Source organism: Zonotrichia leucophrys, chromosome 1A (assembly GCF_028769735.1).
Source record: "Zonotrichia leucophrys gambelii isolate GWCS_2022_RI chromosome 1A, RI_Zleu_2.0, whole genome shotgun sequence".
In the NCBI taxonomy this organism is placed as follows: domain Eukaryota; kingdom Metazoa; phylum Chordata; class Aves; order Passeriformes; family Passerellidae; genus Zonotrichia; species Zonotrichia leucophrys.
The window spans coordinates 697135-721237 of NC_088170.1; the positions used below are offsets into that span (position 1 = coordinate 697135).

Here is a 24103-nt window from a genome sequence, read left to right on the forward strand (position 1 = left end):
TTAAATACGAATTAAATCAAGGCTAAACATCTCAGAAAGCCTTACCCAGTCACACAAGTGCTAACAGGGCATTCTTCAGCAGAAAGCAGAGCCTGATTTTTCTCTCCATTCACCTCTCACTCTCCTCCTCTGAAGTTCTGTCCTCCTCCAATAGAGCTCCTTCAAGCTTTCAGTTTAATATATTTATTTATATAAATAAATACAGCTTGAAAGAGCTCTGTGGCCCCAAAGACCAGAGCAGCAAATCTCTCCTAAGCCCTCTCAAGCCCACTTCACCTGCACAAGAATGCTCCAAGCAGGAGCATGACGTGAGTATCAGCTTACCTCCCATCAGCCAAGCAGCAGCCACCAAACCCCCTCAACAACAGACAGGTGACATCAAAATGGGGCAGGAAAAACAAAAGCAGGGAACTTCAGGGGCTGAGACAAAAGCAGGAGAATGAAAGTTTAAGAAAAGGTTTCCTACCCCTTTGCAGAGCCGTCAAACAACTCCCATTGAGCGCTGAATAGCACCCAGCAAACAGCCCAAACAAAAGATATGATGAAAGACATATTTACTCGTGCAGGGCTCCTTCCCCCCAGCCCAACCTTTCTTTCCTTTTCACACACACCCACACTGCACCGTTTGCATTGTGTTGTTCAATAACCAATGGCAACCCGGAGGAAACACTGCAAGGGTTTCTATGATGCTGTCAAGCACCAGACAGATGCTTGGCAGTGTCAATATGTTCTTTACCTTTGGGTTCTGCCAGGGTTTGAAATTAAAAATAAAATAGGAACAATAATGCTGGGAGAGGAAGAGAGAGATGGCAGTGAGTTAGTGCACGGATGTACAATAAACTTTTAAATCAGTGGAGTATCATCCTACCTACCTACCTGCTGGGCTTTACTTCAGCAATTTCAACTGTTATGGAAATAAATAAATAAACAGAGCTTTTGTTTTTACTGTGTGCTGGCTGCAAGAATTCTTATAGAAAAAGTAAAATTCTGGGGTGCACCAACGGCAAATTCCCAGGTCCTCAAAACAGACTCAGAGGTTTTGGCTGCAGACACAGGCCAAGCACATCAAATATTGTATGCTCCAAAATCTGCTCCAAAATAAAATGCCCTCAGTGCTGCAGAACTTTGCTGACTTGAGGCTTCAGACAGCACAGAAATTTTTACGTTTGGAGAAAATCGAATTTTGAAAGTTTTTCTGACTAATTTTACAGATTGCCCTAAAAACCTGTGTGCAATATTCAGATACATTTAAGTGACTGTAAAACAACTGTTCATTTGTCCTTCTCAGGTCATTAGATACAAAAACTGCCCCAAAACCTCAGCAGGTTTTGCAACTCCTTTTTGTTTGACTAGTTTGCATTTTTTCATTTCAGCTGCCAAACCAAGTCAGGGGAAAAGCTGTTTCCACCTGACCCAAAGTGTTTTATTTAATCCTAATTGAAATGTTTTCATTTCTCTTTCAGATTAATCATCTTAAACATTTAAAAACAAAAAATATCACTTCCAAAGAAACATTTTGTCTAAAAACGTTGACCGTTCCAAATTTTCCACTAGTTTTTGGCTAAAATTAACTTGTCGAATTGCTAAATGCTATCAGTCCTTAATTACTGTGTAACAGGTTTTAGGGTGCTTAGGGCAGAGAGTTCCCCCCAACTCTCCTTTTTGGGCTTTTTGAGCACTTTTTGAATTGATACAATTGATACATCCTCCCAACTCTCCTTTACTAGGTTTCTGAGCACTTTTTGAATTGATATATCATAGAAATCATGCACATATAGCACGCTTTCTCCTGAAGGAATGCAGAAACACAGTACAATTAAACTGCATGAGAAGGAAAGGTGCTGAAAGGAATTCTGCCTTCCCAGGACAGCCTGTGTACAATGCAGGAGATGTGCACAGATGCACAAAGCTGGCACCCCTCAAACCACCTTAAAAATACCAGTGCTAAGCAGACACGTATCTAATAAAGCTCAGCAGCAGCTCCAAACTTAGGAGTGTTTTTACAAGGCTACTTCATTAGCTAAACAAGCAAGTGGGAGTTGCTGCAAATGTTGCTCCTTGCCGTACTAGAGGCTTTCCCTCGCTTCTGGTAAACAGCAGACACAAGACAGCCTTGTGAATGGCTGATGGCACAGGCTGGGAGCTGGAGCTAATCACACAGGATGACAGGTCACCCTAATCAGCTCCCAAAGCCAGCGCACATGCTCCTCCCAGCTCCTCGTTTGGCTCAATTTCCCCCTTCCCACACTCGGTGCTGTGGGGAAGAACACAGGGAGCCCTCCAGGTCTCGGCACGCAGGGCGCAGGTGCCGGGCAAACTTTGGAGTGAGCTCTCCACCAACTCCAGGGCCGGCCGTGCCTGCTCCGTCAGCAGCCCTTATTAACAACAACACCAAGCACCCACTAGAACAAACCCGAGCAGGCCTGTTTAATTAGGGCAAATACTTGATATCCACTTCTCCGCGTCAAACCACGCCGTCACACAAGCCTGGGAGGTCTGATTAATTTTAAAATGCACGGTCGTGACAAGCGCCTCAGGGGTAAGAGAAAGGGGGGAAAAAATCCCACAAATCCTGCTAGCTCGACAAATAGGTTCCAGCTAAACGGTGTGCAGGCTGCCCAGATTAAGATGTTACTATTCAGCAAGGGCTTGAACCTTTAATGTGAGGGACAAGAGGGCTGAGGAACAGGTGGCTGGCTCTTCACTGCTGAACAAGTGACATCCCCAGAGCTGCGGCACGAGGAGCTGGCACTCTCCCCACCTACAGCTGGGGCTGCACGGGGCCAGAGGCTCCTCCAGAATCACCCAGGGACCAGCACCAGGCTCAGAGAGCTAATGGCTTTTACAGGGGAGGGGGAAATGCAGACAAAATAATAATAATTTTTAAAAAATTAAAAGAGCGCACAAAAACGCAAAGGCTAATACAACAGAGGAAAAGCATAGCAAAATGATGCCAGGTTAAAAGTGACAGCAAATTTTGAGAAACCTTACTGAAATGAAGCACAGCTGGTGAGGAGTCTGGGGGATAAAGGGCAGACAGGAGCCCAAATAATTATTTTTGCCTTGCTGAACCACTTGTATGTTGTGCTGTTAAAGATGAGAAGTGAAAAGAGAAAGCATTCTGCTTTGGCTCCTGCTTGCTCAGTATTATGGAGTGAAGATAACCCAGAAAGAAATTTTAATTGTAGAGATTCATCAGAGGACACTTTCATTCTGAACCAGGGAGGGGGAGAAAGGGGCTGCATCTTCTCTCCAAAAGCACAAGCTTCCTGTATCTCACTTGACCATAATGCTTTCTTCTGTATTCAAGATGCTGTATCAGCACCTCAGATGCCTTTATCAAAAGGAAGAAGAAAAATCCAAAAGCTAAAAACCTTTGAGGATGTAAGAAGAGAGAGTTGGAAGGGAATCTAAGCAAATTTTGAAAACATCCATTGAAACAAACCGTGACTATCAGGCTAAACTGTTGGGAAGGAAAACACTTAAAAACTGAAGGCAACAAATGAATAAACTTCACTTAAAGCAAGTCAGAGCTGGCACAGCTTCAAACTAGGCTACCTCTGTTCTAGAGTTAAAGCACTTGTTAATAAAAATTTAAGCTACACTATTTAACAGGCCCTTCTCTCCACATAGGCCTACTCCACAAATAAACTTCCAAATGTTTTAATTATTTTTTATTTGTATCAGCAGTATGCGGAGGCATATTTCCATATGGCAGGGTCTTTGAGAGAAGCAAGGGAGGTTTGATGCCGCACAAGAAAAGGCACATTTTGTGGTGACAGACTGCAGAGATGAGCATGGAACCACAAGGCACCTGAAGCATCCTTCCACAGCAGCAGCAGTGCACCAGCAAAACTTGAAAGTACTCAACTGCAAAGTACCCTTGTTTGTCCTTCAGTGGAAAAGCTTTACAAAGCCTCTCCAGCACGCACTCTGTCAAAGGGGCACCCAGGAACCAAATAAAAGAACTTTAAACCTCAGCCAATTACAGTATCCTTGGGCCTTTCCCGAATCTGTGCACTTGATTTCCCCCCTTCTCATCAGATGTGATTTAAAAACAGGAGTCTGCATTTCAAAGGCCACCCTTCTCGTGCCCATGAATGGCCTGATTTGGAATCTGTGCCTTAAAAAGAGGGAGACATCTTGATTTTTTTACAAGATTTGTTCATTAAAAGTTTGATAATGTTAGGAGATCCCCAGCTAGAGAGCCTGAATTCAGCATGGCTCGCTTTTACAGATTACAGAACTGCTTAAACAACAGTCATTTAAATTACCACATTAACAGGAGCTGTGATTTATAATGTAAACTTAAACATCAAATACAAACAGCCTTTGGGGGCGTTCAGAAGACAAAAATCATGCCCAAGAGGCTCTTCTCATCCCTTTTTTCACAACAAGTAATTACTTACAGTACTGCTGCCTACTATAATACATGAGGCTCTGGTACCCACACTGCCTGCTAAATCTCCAAACACAGATATTCCCCTCTTACCAAACAGCTGACATTAATTGCTCCCCCTATGAAGACCTAAAGGCTGTAAGATCAAAATTCTGGAGCAGGAAAAATATGAAACACAATAAATGAAAAATTTGTGAGTGTGCATTCATATATATTTATGTCTAAGTACATATAATACATTATATATATTGTATGTGTGCATGTATATACATGTGTATGTGTTTTTATGGAAAATTCAAAGTATTCACCCGAAGAGCCCAACTGAATTGAGTTTCAGAGGTCCTGACCAAGGAAGAAAGAGCCATGCAGATGAATGACTGCACCCACACAAGCTCATCAGGTAGGTGTTCATATGATATTTCTTTATACTGAATTCCTACAAATCCCATACAACAACACGGGTCTGGCCTCAGAAAACCCACTCTGAAGGTTTTAAAGATGACCAGATACATAACCTGTTAAAACTGCCAACATGGAAAAAGAGGATTGATTCTTAATGAAAAGTTAGGAGATGTAAAGAGCCAAAGAATACTCCAGCTTATTCTAAAAATAGGGAGGAATTTACTTGTTTGCCTCTTTGCCATCCAGAAGCCAAGCCATACGTTTAGGGGAAAGGCTACAGAGATTTCAGAGATTTAATTTTCCACAAGCACAGGCCATAAATTAAAACACAGCAATCCAATCCCATTAATAGTGCAAGGAAAAGCTAAGTGGTTGCTTTGGTCTTTTCTTTCACAAACTTGTGTCAAGCTCAGTGACTTCAAAGAGATTTCCATTTCATTTCTACAAATGAGGAGAGCACACAGACAGAGAGCCTCTGCCATCCTCTGATGCCTGAAGAAAACAGAAGAAAAACATGCCTGTACCTCATTCTCCTAATGATTTTAGCTGCAAAAGGAATCCCGTGGTTGGCAGACGACCCTCGGGGCAGGGGCTGGGGGTCTGTCACAGTGCATAAGGCTGCTCCAAACCCACTCCATTATCTTCATTATTGTGCGCCAGGAATGAAAGGGGACTGACTCCTCTGCTGAGGCCCAAGTTAGAAAGGACAGAAATGTTTCATGTAAAATAACATTGTGTGACTTCAGTAATAGGTTTATGCCTTTGGGGGCCTCATGCTAAAGCTGCATGTAAGGATTTTCCACAGAATTTGAGAGAAGAAAAGTGAGCGCTGTATTAGTAATGAGTAAAATTCGGCGAGTTTCAGATCCACTGGAACACTCATGCCTCTGTGTCAGCGTGACTCATTGTCAATCACACACTTCCATCCAGCAGCAGGAAAATGGCAAAATTAGGGGGAGAAGAAAGGAGCAAGGAGCTCTGGAGCTAAGTATAAACCCCTATAAAAACACCCCCTAATCTCCCCAAAACTCATAGCCAAGGAGGAACAGGCAGTGCTGAGCTTTTGGAAGAGCAGGCAGCGTGGGCTCCTGCAGGGCACATTAACCAAGGGTACACACACAGCAAATCTACATGAAAACCATTTATGTGCAGGGTGATGCTTCCCTCAGCAGCTCCTGTGTGAGCACAGGGAAGCGCTTACACGCTGCTGCACTCCGAGCACTGTGTTTAAAATGTAAAAATTCTCATCCTGTACCGACAAAACTTACTGATTTTCCCTTTTATTTTCTAACAAACACAATTGTAGAAAACCATTTCCCTTCTATCAATGAAGTTTCCTAGAAAGAGTCAAACCAAAAAAATCAATTATTTGGAATACCTCCCTTGTCCTTAAAGAGAAGCCCTTTCCTTGACTGATACAAGGTTTGAATTGAGACCTAAAGTTGTCCATGCAGCCCTTCCCTTTTTTCTGATTTTGAGGAAAATAGGCCATTTGAGAGAATGCTTGAAAAGCACGTTTCCCACAGCAATTCAGAGGACTATTTCAAACAATAAAAAGAGAGCAAACACAGCCCATTGTACAAGTTAAATAATATATAAACTTTTGAGTACATAGAGAAATGGGAATCTGGCTCGTATCTGGTCTTTGAAAGATTCACAGGAAATTGATTTAATTAAACCTCAACTACTGGTGCAAATGTTTCCCTTTCTTCCCAAAGGGAAATAAAGTATTATATTATTCTTGTTGACATAATGCAGCAAAGCTTAACCAAGATTCTTGATCTTCATCCCACAAAGCTTTACAAACTAGCAAGACTAAAAATCATTAGTGAAATATGCATTTATCACAAATTGCTGCGGTTTTACCTACATGTACTATCAAAGATTCCCACTTGTAACACCTCATTCACAGGGAAATTCATTAATATGCTAATTACCTGACTAGCAACCAGTGATGACTGACAATTTTACTTTAGCACTACATGAAGAAGACATGACAATAATTTTCTGCTGGGGTTCAGACAGAGAAGACACCGTGTTGTATTTGGTACATATCTCATTTAGGGAAAAGACTCATATTTGCAGAGGACCTCTAAGAACAGTCTAGCCATCTGCACCTAGAAATATATATTTTTTAATTAGCCACTCTAAAAACAACCATGTTGGCTGAAGGGAAGGGGGAGGGAGGCTTGTCAAAATGATGTATTTGTCCCTCACCACCTTTCAATGCTCTTATGCAAGTCTAATTTTCTTCCTAGCCACCTCACCTCTCTGGCCTCCTTTTGTTTCATGTCCCATTTCCCATTCTCTTCTAACTTCTGAACTTTTGTTAGTTCGCTTTTAAGGAGAAAGGGAAAAAAAGCTCAACTCTTTCCTATTCATTTTTTCCTGGATGGGGAGTAAGCAGAGACATGAATATGGCACCCTCATAATGATTTAACTAGGGCTTAATGAAATTTTCATCACAACCTGCTGTTCAATTTAATGGCCTTTGAAAGACAATAGAACAATGGCTAGAGGGAAGAAAAGATTTTTTGTTGCACGCATTTGCAAAGCCCAACATTCAGTTGCTCCCCCTCCTCTCTCTCCCAATCTCTTCACAAAGCTGTAGATCTTTTGTCTGTACTGTATATTTTCATTTTAGCAGAGCTGAGATAATGCACAAGCTCTGTAGCCATTCTCATGTCTATCTGTGGCCTTTGCTTAATGGAGTCTGTGCAGCTTGCACAACCTCATGCTCAGCAGAGTATTCATGCACTGCCCAGAGCTCCTTGTTCTCTCCTCTCGCAGATAAAAGCCTGCTCTCCTTCCCACCCTGCAATCCCTTCCATCCAAAGGCACAAGGTATGCTATGGCACTGACCATTACCTCAACCTAAATGCAAAAATAATGTTGTAAGTAATAGTAAAAAAATGCTCAAAGAATTTGTTTCCCAGCAGACCCTTACTGCACGCTCCACTCAAGAAAAGCCTCATTTACAATCTTGCCATGCTCCTGGAAGTGCCAGCATGTTTGTGTCCCTACTTCCATCCCAATATGCAGGAAATTGTCCTGAAATTTCCTTGAAGGTGCTGTCAGTTCATGCTTCAGCACTGAGGTGGGCCCTGAGAGCCCTGCCATTGAACATTCGGGGCAGATTTCTGTAACAGGACAGGTGAGTGTAAATGAGAACAGAGTCTCCTCACTGTGCCCTAGGCAACAAGGCTCAGGATGCTCTCACAGCTGGCCCACAGTGACCCAAAAAGGAGCTGTAAACACACATGGAGACACCTACAGAGAGCACAAGGAGAGCCTCATCTTCCACTCAGGACCTGGACTCTGCCCCAAACAGGCACAAAATAAAAATCCTCATCTCTGGTCTTAGTCCCAGAGCACAAGTCCTACAACCACCAGCTGGAGAGAGGGTCTCAAAAAGACCCTCAAAAAACCCATTCTCCAGAAAGGACACTGCATTATGTTGTTGGCCACACACAATGCAGGGAACACCAGCATTCCCTGCCTGTACAGCACCTGCACTACACATGAACACACCACGATGTGTCCCACACCAAAGCTTTCACTAACTCCCAGTTTAACTTCTTACCATTCAAACAATGACCTGCACACTAGATCATTTCACAAAACCACTGATATGGAAGATAAATAATACTTCTTCTAGTGCTAGACATGGGGAGAGGGGAGTAGTGGTGTAAAATCCCCCAGGTGATTAAAATTGGCTTACTGCAGGCATACTGAGGAGCTTGCCACTGTAACAAAAGGACCACTAGACTCTCTTTTTGGGAAAAGCTAAAAACATAAGCTATGATGGGACACTGATAAAATTTACCTCTAATGCAGAAAATAACCGTAAGATCTTTAATTCCGCTGGCACGGAAAAACAAGCAGCGCAGAAACACGGCACGATTAAAAAAGTATATGCAATCCAAAGGATCTGGAGGAAAGAAAAGAACACAGGCAATCTTGGCCAGCTTCCCGGGCCTTACCTTCTGGCTCGTTTTTGATGAGCTCCTCCATTTTCCTCTGCTTGAGGGTGTCCACGACATCGGCCAGGCTGCCCTTGCGGCGCTCGGGGGTGCCCAGCGCCGCGCCGGACAGCGACTCCCCGCCCTGGCGCCCGCCTTCTTCTGCCTTCAGCGGTGAGGTAGATGAGTTGTGCGGGGCAAACGAAGACATCACTTTATTGCCATCAACTTCCTGAAAGGGAGAAAAACAAAAAAAAAAAAAAACAACAAGATGAAACATTCCTTGCTTTTCCCTTGAAGAAATGGGGGGAAAAAAAAAATAAATCGGCGGAAAGAAAGGAAGAACGGTCCTTTGTTCTTGGAGTTCATTGCTATTTGTTCTTCTGTTGAAACCTTTAAAAAAGGCAAGCAATGTTTCAAAAACAGCCAGAACAAAGCCTATCCATAAAGCATAAACCAAGATTACAGGCTGGAGTGAACAAAGATCAGCTTGCAAGAGAGAAACATAAAATACAGTTTTTCCCTAATTGAGAAGAAGTGTTGTTCTCATAGGTTTCCTAATAACAATGCTATTGATTACCTGTAATTGTTCTTTTACAGCTCTCTTTCTAAAAAACCTTCAATTTTTACAAGGACCATTAATTTCCTGACTTTTTATAAAGTACTTAATGCCTTGATTGGCTAGTTGTTTTAGGAAATAAAATAGCAACTGAACATTAAATGTCCTTCACCATATGCCATATTTTTACTCACAGTTCAAGCAGTTCTCCCATCTATAAAGGATGAAGCAACTGCTTTCTGTTCCCTAATTCTATTCTCCTCTGTCTTAAACCTTGATTTCTGGTAGAAACAATATTTCTCACAAAGGTGGTCCTAATGACTTTCCCTGGCAGCACAATGGCAAAACTCAGTGACTTCCTGGAACGTGCACACAGCCCTCCTCACGTGAGAGTCCACACAGCTCCACTCATTAATTTTAATGGAAAGCAAAACTGGCTCCAGCATCTTCAAACCTGCCTTCATTAACGCAGGAGCCTTCTCCTCCACATCTCCTCCAGCTTAAAGCAACCTTCTCCGCACAATTCCTCCCGCTTTCATGTCTGTTGTACCTCACCCTTCCGTACACAGCTCCCAAACCCATTTTTCCCTCTGCTGATATATGCCATCTGTACCTGAAAAACTCAGGTCAACATCTCCAAACAAAGATAGCAGCAGAGTAATACACTGCATAAAATATAACACTGTAAACATGAGTAGTTTTTATTTTGATGTGATTTCCCAGGTTTTATTTTTTTCACTATCTTATATTTGTACTCTAGCTGTTTAATGAATATTGTTTTTTAAATAAGCCACTGGATCATCTTGTTATCTGAATTACAGACTTGGTTGAAAAAGTCTTAATTTTTTAATTGTTTTCATATTTGCTCTTCAATTCAGAGGGTATGAAGGTGCTACATATGTCTGTAAATATGCACACACACTGTGTTTAGTGATTTTTGTTATAATTTTATATTTTTTTGAGTAATTTAGATGTCTGCGCTAATAAACCACAGTATTTCAGAAAAAAACCCCAATTTTATAAAAGAAGGTAAATTGCTACAAATTATTTTAATAAAATCTGAGTAAAGCTACATGGAAAACATGCAATAAAGAAAAAAAGATTTGTTTTCACAGGCTACTTTGTTGTGGCAAAAAGATTACCTATGGTTAAGAAAACTTTTAATGCAAACAGTTTGGAGCAGCTTGAACGTGTTATAGTAGTGAATAAATTCCCTAAGAGAATCGGATTTAACTGAGATTACAATCTGGGCCATCATATGCCCCAAAAACCAAACCCAGTGATGTTAATGAGAGACTTTCTATTGACGTCAATGAGCTTTTGACCAAGCCCTAAAAAATTTTCCAACTCCAATCAACAGAAATGCTCCTTTTTTTTTCCCCTTCCACTTCCCTCCATTTTTATTCTGCACTTGAAAAATTCCTACTTGCTAACACTGGACTTCAAAACTTAGTTGAAACCCAATTCAGTTTTTTTCACCTATAGACTTGAGTAAACTGATTTCTTAACACCAATCTAAACAAGCAAAATGGTTAACTTCAGCATCATTTCAGACTTTAGTCAAAATTCAAAACCATGATCACCAAGTGGCAATTGTTTTTCCTACACACGAGACTAAAAGAGGAAATATCTTGAAAGCTGCTTTCTTATTCACACTTTGAGACAGATAAGCCAAATATCATCATCCTTAGTTACAGTTCTTAAATCTACCTATGCCACCAGTCATGTACAGAACAGTGTTTCTTCATTTTACCAGGAACAAATTTCTTGTTTTAATCCAAAGCAGGTCCCAAAGACTTTCACTCCTGTTTCTGTGTCACACATTGTGTATTACACACAATTTGCGTATTTTACAAATACATAAAGTATTTGTAAAAGTCGCCTAAAACTCATGTATCACCACTACAGTTTCCATGCACATTTGGGGTACAGGCAAGTGGGGTTTTATATCTACAAATATATTCTCATATAAAACCAGTTTGTTATAAGAGAAGAAGCACAAGAACACAAGGATTGAAAGATTATGTAAAGTAATATAAGATGGTTTTCAGAATCACAAACTGCTTGGCTTTCAAATGAAGCTCACAAGTATTTTTAAAACTCTGCCTTGCTTTCTGGGAAAAGGAATTGTGAGGGGGACAATGCAGTAGTCTGTGAACAAAGCACCACGAAGGACTCTGAATACTCAATTCCTAGTTCTTTCAAGTGCACTGTGGAACCATAGAAAATAAAACTTTTTTCCCCTGTATTTCAGATTCCTACCTGTAGAACAGGCACAAGTGATCTCTTATATAATCTCTCATATGATAAAGGTCTTGGAATGATAAATTCATTAATAACAGAGATACTCTCCTACTACAATGTTGGCTAAAAGCATTTATAATACCACAGTTAGAAAGACTTCATAGCTGTCTAGGAAAAGAAAGGGAAGTGTTCTACAAGGTTTTTTTAAAAGGTAAATGAGATACTGAAATATACAATCAAGAAACCATCCTCTGCAAAAAGTTTCTTTGGAGCTCTTGGTTAGGTGTGCATGTATGCAGTGTTTGCATATCACACACATGGCTATTTATACACTTGTGGGATTTAAGCCTCAATCAAAACACATATACAGTAGGGGAACAGCTGCAACCACATCTCAGTGGGCTAAATTACAGTACACCAGTGAATTATTCATTCAGAAAGATCTGTGGCAATCACACCCCCAACGCGTGATCCGCAATCCAAGAGGAATCCTCTGCTCTGTGCTGTGGAGGAGAGCTCAGCCCAGCTCCTGCTGCTCAGGACACTTCAGCAGGAATCCTGCAGCACACAGCTCCAGGGCCTGCTGCCCCACGAGCATCCTTTCATTCTGCCATTCACAACAACAACATGAAACGTACATCTGTTACCTCGCTTTCACTTCATGTCCCTCTCTCTTAGTTTGTTCTTTCTTATGCCATTACTTGGAGACATGAAAAAGCTCTCAGTGGGTCTGGATTTTTACTGCTAGCACGTAAAAATAAAGGACACTTCCACCACATAAAACCTGCTCGTGTCAATGTCTGCATAAAGCCAAAAAACTGAGTAAAGAAAATCCTCTGATATTGCATTATATGAGGCAAAGATTGTAAGTGGAAGGTTAAGCAAAAATTGAAGATGGTTCTTGCTCTGTGAATATTGTGTGTCTGTTTTGTTTCTTTTAAACGTTAACAAATACTGTAAATATCAAGTTTAACTGTCAAGTTAAACACAAGTTTAACTGTCCCCCTGAAAACACTCAGAGAAATTCTCAATGGCAAGAAAGACACGTCGGCAACAGTTTAAAATCAATCCCCTGAGAAGAAGTTCCCTCCCAACAAGTGAGATTCAGCAGGTTGTTTTTTAAAAGGACAAACTGACATCACTTTTCCCAGTTCCACTGGGAGAACAGCAACAGCACTGTAAAGTGGAATTAAGAAACATCAATATCTAATGGTGACATGGTACAATTACATCCATCGAGCCACACACAGGACCCATCCCTGAGCCAGCAGAGCAGAAGACAAACACTGTTCCTGGAGAAGAGCCTCTCCCAGCTGCAGAACCATCTCACCTGCTCAAGCTTGATTACATTGCAGCCTCTGGCCCTGCTAATCCTGGTGGCAGCTCTGTGCAGGAGCAGCTGCAGGTGCACGGGGCTCTGTGCTCACCTGCACTGCCCATCGCCCTGCTGATGGAGCTGGCCCACATCTCCTGAGCTGGGATGGTACTCACCAAACACCTGGGGCTGCTGCTCCTCGACTCCCCTCCAGACAGGCAGGCAGGGACTGCACAGATCCTCTGGAGCCAACACTGCAGCCCCTTCTCTCCCTCCCAGCACAAAAGGGAGCAGCCCACGTCCCGTGCCTTCTGCTCCAAGCTAGAATCCACAGGAAGACCCGCTCATTTGCAAGAACGTTGCCTGGATATTGCCAGACGGCTTTCCACCTATGGAGGAAATACCTCTTCCAAGGTTTAATGATAAAACAGGCTTCTGCCCTTTCAGGATGAGGTCAATAATCTTCCTTTGTTAATCTTGGGCAAGCTTTACTTAATCTAGCCCCCTTGTCACCTTTGTGATTGACAGGAAAAGTCATGTCACTGGACAATGGACTTGTCCTCACCAAGCAATATCTTTAAAAAAGATTACACAATGTTACCCTTGCTCTCATAAAAAGTGCAAACATTGTGCTGTAAAAAGAAATTCTTCATTCCAGCTGTATCTCTCAAATTGTCTCCCTCTGTTTCCAGGGTCCAAGGGAGGCATATTTCAGTTCTCCAGAGGAACATTTAAAGGCTTAATGAAAAGAAACAGGTTGTACTCGGTGAGATCTCCAAAATATCTCTTAGTGCTCTAAATAGATCTCATCTTCTCCTTCCTCATCTAGAGATGCACATTATTCCTGTCTGCAATTAAACTCAGACACTCTGCTTCTGTGACATTAAAATTTTGTCCCAAACCAACCAAGAATTGAAGCAGAAGAAAACTGAGAACTAAGTCTGAAACTGTTAATTACCACCATATGGTATGCATGAAGTCTGCATCTGCAGGGAAAAAAAAACATATATCATGAGAATCAAGCTGCTGGTTTTGCAGCCAAAAACACCTGGAATAAAATACTTGTGCCTTTAAAACAAGCACAGATATTGTCTGATTTTAAGAAGCCTGTGATCCTAAAGGCAACCAAAAAGGTTCTTTTTTTCAAAGCTGGAATTTTGCCCATGCTTCACTCTTTGAGAATGTGTAAAGAAGACCAAAGGCAGGGTTTTTTTCTCTGCTATCTACATTAGACACGTAGGCCTGTCTATTTTATAGTCTCCATAGTGACCAGGAAGCTGATAACAGTATGACATAAGAGATAATCAGAAAACAGAATACTTCACTCTTCTGAAGACAAATGATTCTCCAGCAACTCAGTACTGTTTCCTATTTTTTAAAATTTACTTTCCCCAACAATATTTTAGGAAATGAGTATCTATGTGTAAGATTCAACAGCACAGTTACTTCAAGTGAAAATCTGGAAGCAGCAGAAATACTTCCATTGCCCACAGGAGGCCCACCAGCAATTACAAGAAAACTCAACTTGACATTTCCAATATTTGTTAACGTTTAAAAGAAACAAAACAGACACACAATACTCACAAAGGAAGAACAATCTTCAATTTCTGCTTAACCTTCCACTTACAATCTTTGCCTCATATAATGTAAATAACTTACTTCAGGAGCTTAAGTGCCACTGTCTTTCAATGGGAATATTTTTAAATCACTTTAAAGGGAGAGAACTGTCCCGTTCTACATGCAGCGTCACCGGGGCTGCAGAGCAGGGATCACCACACCCCCTGGCTTATGGAGGCTGTATTTAGAGATTATATATATATATATATATATATATATATATATATATATAAATAAACTGAGCACCTTCACGAAAGTGAAACAAACCCATATTCCATCAGGCTTCCCAGGGGACACTGTGCCTTTCACATGTAGCAATTTCCTTCCTTCTATCTGGTATTTAAATAGTCTTTGGTCTGTAAGGCTCCTCCATGCAGGAAAGTTGCTCATCAGTGATGCACAGGAATGATCCCAAGGAGATGCAAAAGGAAACAGGGGAGGACACCATAAGCAACCAGGAGACCACAGAAGGTCACAGAAGGGAAAAACAGGTGGGAGAGGATAAATACACTGTTAGCAAGTGAGAAGTGACACATAACCCAAAGAGGTATAAAAGGGTTCAGGGCATCATATAAAAATATTCAAAGGTTATCAGATCCATGAAAAGCAACCACTGTCCTTATTCTGATTATTTCTTCTCCTAGCACTGTGGTTTTAATGATGACAAGGAAATCAAACAACAGAGAGTGAGGAAGGAAGGGAATGGATCAGAAGAGTCAGCTGAAGAGGCAAGAGTGGCAGAGAACTTTTACCTGGATTAGGTGAACTAAACACAGTGAACAGAAATGCACTTTTTGTTTTCTTTTTACTGTAACCATGCTACTACCATCTAGAGAAACACATTCAAGTCAAATACAGATTTAGGTTTACTGACAACGTATTTGGAACTCCATGATCCATATCTTGGAGGTACCACCAAGACTTACACAACCCTGATGACATCTTGTGCTCCCTCTAAAATGTTAAAATTTCACTTAATAATGGAATATTACTTATTTTTAGCAATCATTACTAGCTCTTGTCCTTCAGCTTGTATTTATTTGACATGAAGTGCTGTATCTAATTAACAACCTCTTCTTGATGAAGCAGAAGATGCACTGGCAGAGGGCTCAGTGGGAAGACTAACGTGTATTTCCAGTGCTTGGTGTCCATGAACCTGGCTGAAAATGGTTCAAAGCCCAAAAAGACAACCATAGGGACTGCTACATCAGACACTTTGCTTTCTTTTACCTTTTTCCTCCACATGCAAACTGAGATATTAATGAACAGTTCCTGCAGCTTGAGGCATTTTATATAATTGATATAAAAAGCCCAGAGATCATTGGCTAAAAGCCCCACAGCGGTTGTGTTTTCATTTTTATGGATGCCATAAATACTCAGCCCTTATATTACTCTTGCATTACTCCGTGGGGCTCCACAGCCCAATCACCTGGAACCGGAAATTGGGAATTCTCTCATATATCAAGTGCCACCCCACAATATCTGACAGCAACACTGAAATGCACCTTGATTTTCTCCAAACACCACAATACTCAGACTGCTGCCACAACTGCACGAGCAAGAGAAAATCTCAAACATTTACAGGGTTTAGAGATGAGCTGCAAGAAACTGTTTGGGCGCATTGACACAAAAGGAATAACTTATAATCCGTTTTTGCACTGATTTCTAACTTTATCCTCTGAGATTTAGAGAGCACAGGAACAGATTTTTCAAGGATTTAAGTATCTACAGATAGAAGGAGGTGCCTTGTGGGATTTCTGAAAATGCACAATAATATGTATATTCAGTTAATTCTCACTGACTTCATTTTAAGTGTCTGAAAATAAAGAAGTGGAACGGGTGACTCTGAGTGCCTGTTCACCACACCAGACCATTATCAGCCCATCTCCAGCACAGAGCACAATCTGATAACTGATGCCTTAAAACAAACATTTCTCCCCTGGCTGTTCTGCATTCCAGCCCATCCCCAAACATACAGCACGAGTTCAGGATTTCTTACTGCTTTTCCCATAATTTCTACCTGATTTATTAACAATCAAAGAATTACACACAAACTGTGGATCTGTTTGTAGTAAAAATATATGAGAAAATCTTGTGAGTGAAATTTTAGAACTTTTTTATATTGAATGCCAAGCATGGGTTTTTTAAATTATTTTCTTCTGTGGTCTATACTTTGGTTTTATTTTTAGCCCACCTCTTTGTACCATTTCTAGCAATGAAGTGTTCCCCATATATAAAAGTAATTTGCAAATCTTTAGATATTAAATACAGTAAAATTGTAAGAACTACCTTGCAATGAGTAAATGTGGTTAGTGACATGATTCCTGACACCCTTACTCAGACCAGATCTCTCCCACTGCCTATTTCTCTGGCTAAAGTCATTTCAAGAAAATAACGCAATACAGGATTACATCTATTTGCTCTCAAAACACTTAACAAACAAAACTGGCATTCTGAGAACTCCTAATATGTTAGCTATAACCTGCAAAAACAAAGAACATGTTGTACTACAAGAGCCTTGTTATCTTTGTGCTAGTAATCTTCGTGCTTAAAAATAATAAATAAAGCTCTGCAAAAGCACTTTTAAGACTTTTATGAGCTCTTCCCTGAGGGACTAAAGATCGCCCGTAAGACCTTGCTAAACAAAAAATAAGACTGCTTATCAAAACAGCTTGGTAGAGGCTTCAGCATACATTAAATCCTTCTAATAGTTTGGAAATCATGCAGTATAAAACGATTATCTTTGTAAAAATACAAGCTTACTAACCAGATACAACAACTCTGGCTTGCGAGTGTAATAAAACCTATGTTGAGTGTCAAAGCCAGTTTGATCACCAGCTTTGTTACTGTGAAACAAACCCATTGTCTGTGCTAATTCCTTGGAAGGAGGGGAGAGGACTATCTGCACAGAACTCGGGATAAAAGGAATGCCACGGGCCAGCAGTGGCTCCTGGACTGCTCCCAGCGTTCACACTTCAGCTCCCTGCAGATGGAAAGGGATGGCACGTTACTTCATCTGCTCCCTGCTAGCCTGCAACAACTTGTACCAGGCAGATGATTTCACTCCATCCCTTTGGCTGAAAGTAAAGAAAAGCCACACATGAAATAGTTATGATGCCTCAGGTTTAGATTTTATATTTCCCACATTCTGTGCTGCTTTGGTGTGCAGTTCTGAGCTTCACATTCAGGGATGGTGAGCTCTGTGCACAGAGCAGGGAGACAAAACAATTCCTGCTCCAGCTGGGCACCAAGGACAAATGACCCAAATCTCAGCCCAGAGCACAAACCCCGTGGGCTGGAGAGAGAAAAACAAGCAGGGTGGGACTGCCTGGGCTAAAGCTGGAATGGGACAATGAACTGCAAGGTGCAAATGGAGCAGAACTGATCCCAGGGACAGAGCCCGTGCCCGGCCGTGCATTTTGGGGCCATTTTGGTTCATCTTGGGTGCAGCCCTGGCTGGGCTCTGGTGCTGCCCAAGGTGGATCCATGGAGGAGATGCTTTGGATAAATCCCTGCTTTATTCTGTGACTCTGCCCAGCCTCTGCTCCAGGGCAGCCTCTCAAGGCATCAATTCTGTGAAAGGTATGTGCCTAAATCCACTACACTTCTTAAATGATCATGCTCTGCAGTTTTCATGAGCATTCTCGATTCAGTCTATTTATCTACTTTTACCTTGTGTTTGTTCTTTTGCTGTTCAGAAGATCCTAATGAGACTTACAAGATGATAACCATCAAAACAGTCTCTGCCTCCACAGAGATTAGCATCACACGAAAGCAATCTTCTGGAAGTTTTCATTTTCAAGAAGGGCCAGAAAACATAACTTTATTAAAATGGAATAGCAACTTGAGAAATAGCCTCCCTGTCTCCACTGCAGTTTACTCCAGCATAAGAACAGGAATTAAAAAAAAAAAAAAAGAAATTATTTTAATTCAGAAAGTTCATAATCTCATTTATTTTTGCAATGAATATCATCCAGCCCAAGGGACTCATGGATCTGCTTTTACCTGAGTTCTTTATTCTGCTACCTGCTCTTCACAAATTTCAATTACTTTGTCTACTACTAACTCTTACATTTCTTAAGTAAAGTTACAGGACTTTGCCAAGCAGTAACTGGTTTAAACTTCTTTAATAGTTATTAACAGACTTGCTTTCTCTCCAAAATTTATTTCACCTATTCTGCTCTTTTATAACTTGATTTTTTTCCTACCTGCAACCATTACACAATTTTAGTGAAACAGAATTTGGAATTCTGGTGTAAAACAAAGTAGTTTTTTCACCTCTAGAGGAAGAATTGCACAGGATATAAAAAGAAAAGGAATATCCATATTTTGTGCTTATGAACAGAGAAGAGATCCTTTCACTGAAAGGCAGTTCCACAGAACACGCTTACAGAGTAGGAACCAAACTTATTTGCATCTTGCACGCTTCAAAGGACAGTATTTGATCAAACATGCCAAATAGATCAGGATAATTATTAAAAATTAATATGACAGAAGTCAATCAATGCAACGCTGATATATAAACACAGTATAAGTTAGAGCTTATTCAGAAATTTTTTAGTCACAAAACACCTTTGTGGTATTGCACACAGGACAGGTCAGGAGCATGAGCTGCCTGGGCAGGTTCCAAAGCACAGGAAAGGCAGAGCCCATTCAGCACCCAAGATTATCAATAACCAACTCCCTGCTCACTCTTCTGGCTCTCACTACGCCCCAAATGGTGACATTAAGTCCTACTCCACGGAGCAGCATGGTGTCATTTTACCATTTAAGTCCCATTCTAAAGCTCACCCAAGCAGAGCTTAAACAAGATTTAAAATGTACACAGACCTCACCAGTTCAGACTGTGGCTGAGTGATGCAAAATACCCTAATAAATTCTAATTTATGACAGGTTCACAGTTGTTCTCACTCTGCAGATGAGTTATTCTTTCTTCTGTTTCTGTAAACTGCAGTCAGCAGCATACATTGCCTACTATGAAGAGACCTTTGTGATAAGATGATATCAAGGGATGTTGTGACATTCCTGATTAAGAATTACACAGTAAGCAAACTGCACAGAAATGCTAATTTCCCTCCCCTTTCTCATCACTTACCTAAATTATTCTGAGTAATACAAATGATCTTTATTAGCTTTAAAGCAGTTCATTCTCATTCTCTTATATCATTTCATTAAAGAAATCAAATTCCTGTAGATGACTAAGTGCACAACGTATTTTCCTCAACAATTAATTTCGTGCACTGATGTACGTCATGTTCACAAACAAACCAAAAAACCCCAAGGAACATCAATTCTTCTACAGGCACAGCCAACTACCCACCATCAGCAGAGAATGAATAACTTTTGCTGGAAATAGCCCTTCTTCTCCAAATTCCTCTTTGAATCACTGATTTCTGAGTATTCCCTGTAGTTTTCAGTCATCATGAAGTGATGCTGCAAAACCCACAGAATTGCCCAACCCAAATAAGAAAGGCACAATTTCCTCCACTTTGCCTGGAAAGAATGTAAGGCTGCATTATGGTGAGGAAGCATTGCTTGGCTAACACAGCATGGTTTCACAAAATCTCTCTTTCTGCTCTTAAATTGATCAAAATTTGGTCTCAGGATGTGATCCAACCAGGTGCTACTGTGCCCACCAGCACTGAGCTGATGTACAGAGGGTTTCTAACAAAAAGTTCTCTGCAATGCATTCATTAAACCCAGCAACATCAAACAGGGAAAAATAATTAAAAAGCTCCTATTGAGCACCTAGAGACCTTGAGCACAGAGAGGGGGTGAACACAAAGACAGGGTATTTGGTTTTAAGTCACACTTCATATAAATATAAAATATATAAACATATATAAATATATATATAAATACATATATGTATGTGTGTCTGCATATATATATGTATTTATACACATTAGAAGACATTACAGTGCATTTTGAAGGGTTTTCTTATTTTCCTCTTCCCTTCTATTCTGGTCTATGAGTGTCTACCCCTACAGTATACATATTTAAGCATAATCAAAATAATTACATAATTTTTTAAAAATTTTATTTTATTTTAATCCTCAGATGTACATTTATGTGGGGATGAGTTTGAAAAATAAATCGCCCGGACAGACTCAATTATGTGAAATAAAAGTGAAAACCACATGCACATGACATGTAAAGGGGAACTATGCTGAGGGTTTGTGTGTTACAAGGGGGTAAAAGTGAGACACATAAAACTGATCCTCCTGAAAGGCACCCAGTCCTCCCCACAGCCCCTCTGGCACTACTGGAGGCTGCACTCTCTCATTTATATAATGCTCTTCTCAATATACTTTGATTTATTTGATTTGTTGATCAAACACTACAGAGTGTCTCAACTTCATGTTCAGAGAAACTTTCAAAAAACAGAAGGCCAAAAGATGCTACAATGACACCAAGTCACAACTTCTGGTCTAAACCGTATCCAGCCAGTTCAGACTGGTCCAAGCAGTGCTGAGCTAGTCAGAACTGGTCTGATGTGGTTGGATCCAGTCTGACCAGCTCAGAACCAGTCTGAACCCAGCCCATGCTCATCCAGACTGGTGATATAGACACCAGTTACCCAAATCAGCCAGAACATCCAAGGGAGAATACCTGGGATTAGGAAGGCCCATGGACTCAAACAGCAAGACCTAAATTATATTTCCAGTGACTGAATGGAAAACTGAGAACTGCCAAAAATCCCCAATCTTTTTGCCAATTTTTTATCCATTAAGATCTTCATCATCAGCATGCTTTTCCAGATTTCAACACATTTGTTTTCTACAGGTGTTGGCCAGAACACTGAACAGCTCAGCAAGAGTTTCAGGAGATCCCCATGAGCAAACTGCATTTAACTCCACAGGTTATTCTCAGTGAACGATGGGATCACATTTTCAGAAGACTAAACTGTTCTGGAAATCTCACTTCCTGAACACATTTGATTTCAAGCCCTTGTGTTTATTTATTTTCATTTCAGCTATTATTCACTTCAATACAAAGTAAAACTTTCTTCCTTGGAAGTAACAGAGTAAATTAAGAGCTCAGATTATGCACTGTGATAAACAAAATACTATCAGGATTAGCTGTTGAAATGCCTCAAATCTGGGTAGCTAATCTTAAATTTACTCTAGGGCTTAAGCACTATGAAAAGAAACACAATATCCAGGGAAGACACTAAGGAGAATGAAGTGGGAAACAGACAGCAACAAACGCCTTTGGAAACTGCTGGTCATTCTTCTGACTGCAGGGCTGAATTAATTTGACACAGATTAGTGGAAGTTTAGATGAAAGTATCTGTGTTCTGCTTCTGAAGCAGGAGAATGTCCAAGTAGGCATGGAGATAAACAGAACAGTGCCTTTAAATTGTCACCTATATTCAACACTGCTGTTCCCCATGTATTTTCTGAGTCATGTCTATCTGCTTGCTTTATTGACCATTTCTTTTTAACTGCCCTCAGCACTGAAGTGTCAATGCAGCTACAAAAGAAGAATTGGACTCTGCTTTGCAGACATATCATCAAAAAAATGGTTAAGTACCATTTCCAAAGTGTTTATTACTAGGGATGATGTGAAGCAAAAAGAGACACAGCGTATTTTCAAACCCTGGGTTAAGTTATAGCATTATAGGCAATTAATAGAAATATCATATTTTTATGCAACTAAATTTGACCTCAAAAGCCACAGCAAGACAGAAAACATAGGACCCTTTAATGTCATTTTTCCAGTAATTTATCTGACTATAACCACACTTTAAAGCACTAAGGTCAGCTGGGCATGCAGCATGACCTACACTTCTGACTAGCATGCACTACATTTGACTTGAGAGTAAATAAGGGACTGACACTCCATTAACCTTCACAAGCACAATTATTTATCAAAACAGTTCAAAAGCCTACCCGACAGAGAACTGATAAATCTAGAAGCAAAAAGGAAACTGCAACAGCACAAACTGATCTTTTGCTGGTGATGAAGAGCTATTTCCTACCACAATTCCTGTGGCAGGTCCTCTGGCCAGTTTTAACACAGCCATCCATTTTCAGGGGCTGCACCTTAAATCACACTGCCTTTATCAAAATACCAGCGCTTTCTTTTTTCATTTTGTAGGGGTTTTTTGGTTTTTTTTTTCCACCTTCTTTCTCAGAAATAATACATGCTAATATCCTGTATTTACAGAGTCTCCAAAGACTCCCCCAGAACTGCATGCAGAAAATTCAAAAGAGTTGGCCCTACCTGTCATAGCACACGACGCAGTTGAGACAACCACCATACAATTTCAGAAACCTTAACCCCACACACAGCAGCACCTTTCCACTCCAGCAGGCTGCAGCATCTGCTCTCCCTGTCCCTCAGCCCAGGCTGTTGTGCCCTGCTGCTGATGCCCTGCACCTGTGTGCCCTCTGTGCCCTCGTTACTGTTAATGCTGCTCACCTGGGGGCACAGCTGGGGCCCATTGGGGATGATGGGGCACAGCCCACCCCAATCACCACCAACCCTTTTGTAGCCCAAGGATGACACCTGCTCCCAAAATCCCTGTTTGCTCAGGTGACCATCATCATGCCACCACCATGTGAACTTTATTTCTTTTATTACAAGACGTGTGCTGGTTGTGAACTCTGCAAAGTTTCTGTGACATCTTTCTGTAGTGACATTCTACCCAAATTCTGCACTGAAGCTGGGGGTGAGCTGCTCATAAGCAGCTGTCATCTGCCATCAAGTATTCTGAATTTCTGACTGCAGAAGCACTTTGCACTTCCAAAGATTGGGAAGTTTGTTCAAAATCCTGTACTGGAAAGGGTCAGGAGGGAGAGTGAAGGGAAAGCAGCTCTACCCCACGAGGATTCTGTCATGATCTACTGGGAATGCTGCCCATCGCTGCCATCTTTGCCTTGCACAGTGGTTTTCCTCTGGCAGTACAGCACACTCCCCTACTGCACCACACCCTGGGATCATCCCCAGCCTCTCTCAGATGCACAGGTGGGAACAATTCCCAGGTGTTCACCCCTGGAGCTGCAGTTGTTACAGCAGAGCTCCGAAAAAAGCAGTGCTGTGCAGCAAATGAACCACCTTCCTTGTCTCTGCTCTCCCCTCTGGATTACGTCCCTGCTTTGTAAACATGCATCGAGTCCATGAACACAAACAGCTCACCCTTCTTTCTGCAGGTCACAAAGCATGATCCCCAAAATGCAAAAATCAAGAGATAAGGGAGAAAAAATCACTTAGACAAGGGAGAAAAAATTATTTGAAGGGGAAGAGGCTTTTCCCTTATCAAGCAGCCCAAAACACAGTAAAAGGAACAGGAAGTGCTGACTGACATCAAGGTCAATTCCTACCAAATGTCATTCCTACCAATTCCTACCAAATGTCATATTCCCCTACCAATAAAGGGGAAAGATTGACTTGATAATGCCTTTTTAACAGAGGATTTATTGCATTCATAACATACAGAAAAGCATAATCCTCATTGTATTAGTTACCTTATTTCAGCTAGTGCAAACAGTTTATTCCTTAAAGATAATAAAAGGAAATGGATTATGATTTTAAACCTTCTGCACACTTTACATTATACATATTAAAATAATAATGTTTAGGGGACTGAGTACTTTTTA

General features: G+C 41.0%; 1 protein-coding gene across 13 annotated transcripts in view; it reads right to left on the minus strand.

Annotated features, from left to right (window-relative positions):
• SOX5 (SRY-box transcription factor 5) overlaps window positions 1–24103 on the minus strand; it is a 592640-nt gene that overhangs the window by 196023 nt on the left and 372514 nt on the right. For 12 of the 13 annotated variants that reach the window (XM_064734473.1, XM_064734430.1, XM_064734449.1 and 9 more), the window contains one exon: window positions 8785–8995. In XM_064734473.1, coding sequence (XP_064590543.1) covers window positions 8785–8995 — 211 coding nt within the window. Of the gene's footprint in view, window positions 1–8784; window positions 8996–22727; window positions 22830–24103 lie in introns of those variants that run through there. The other variant, XM_064734507.1, reaches the window with a different exon arrangement.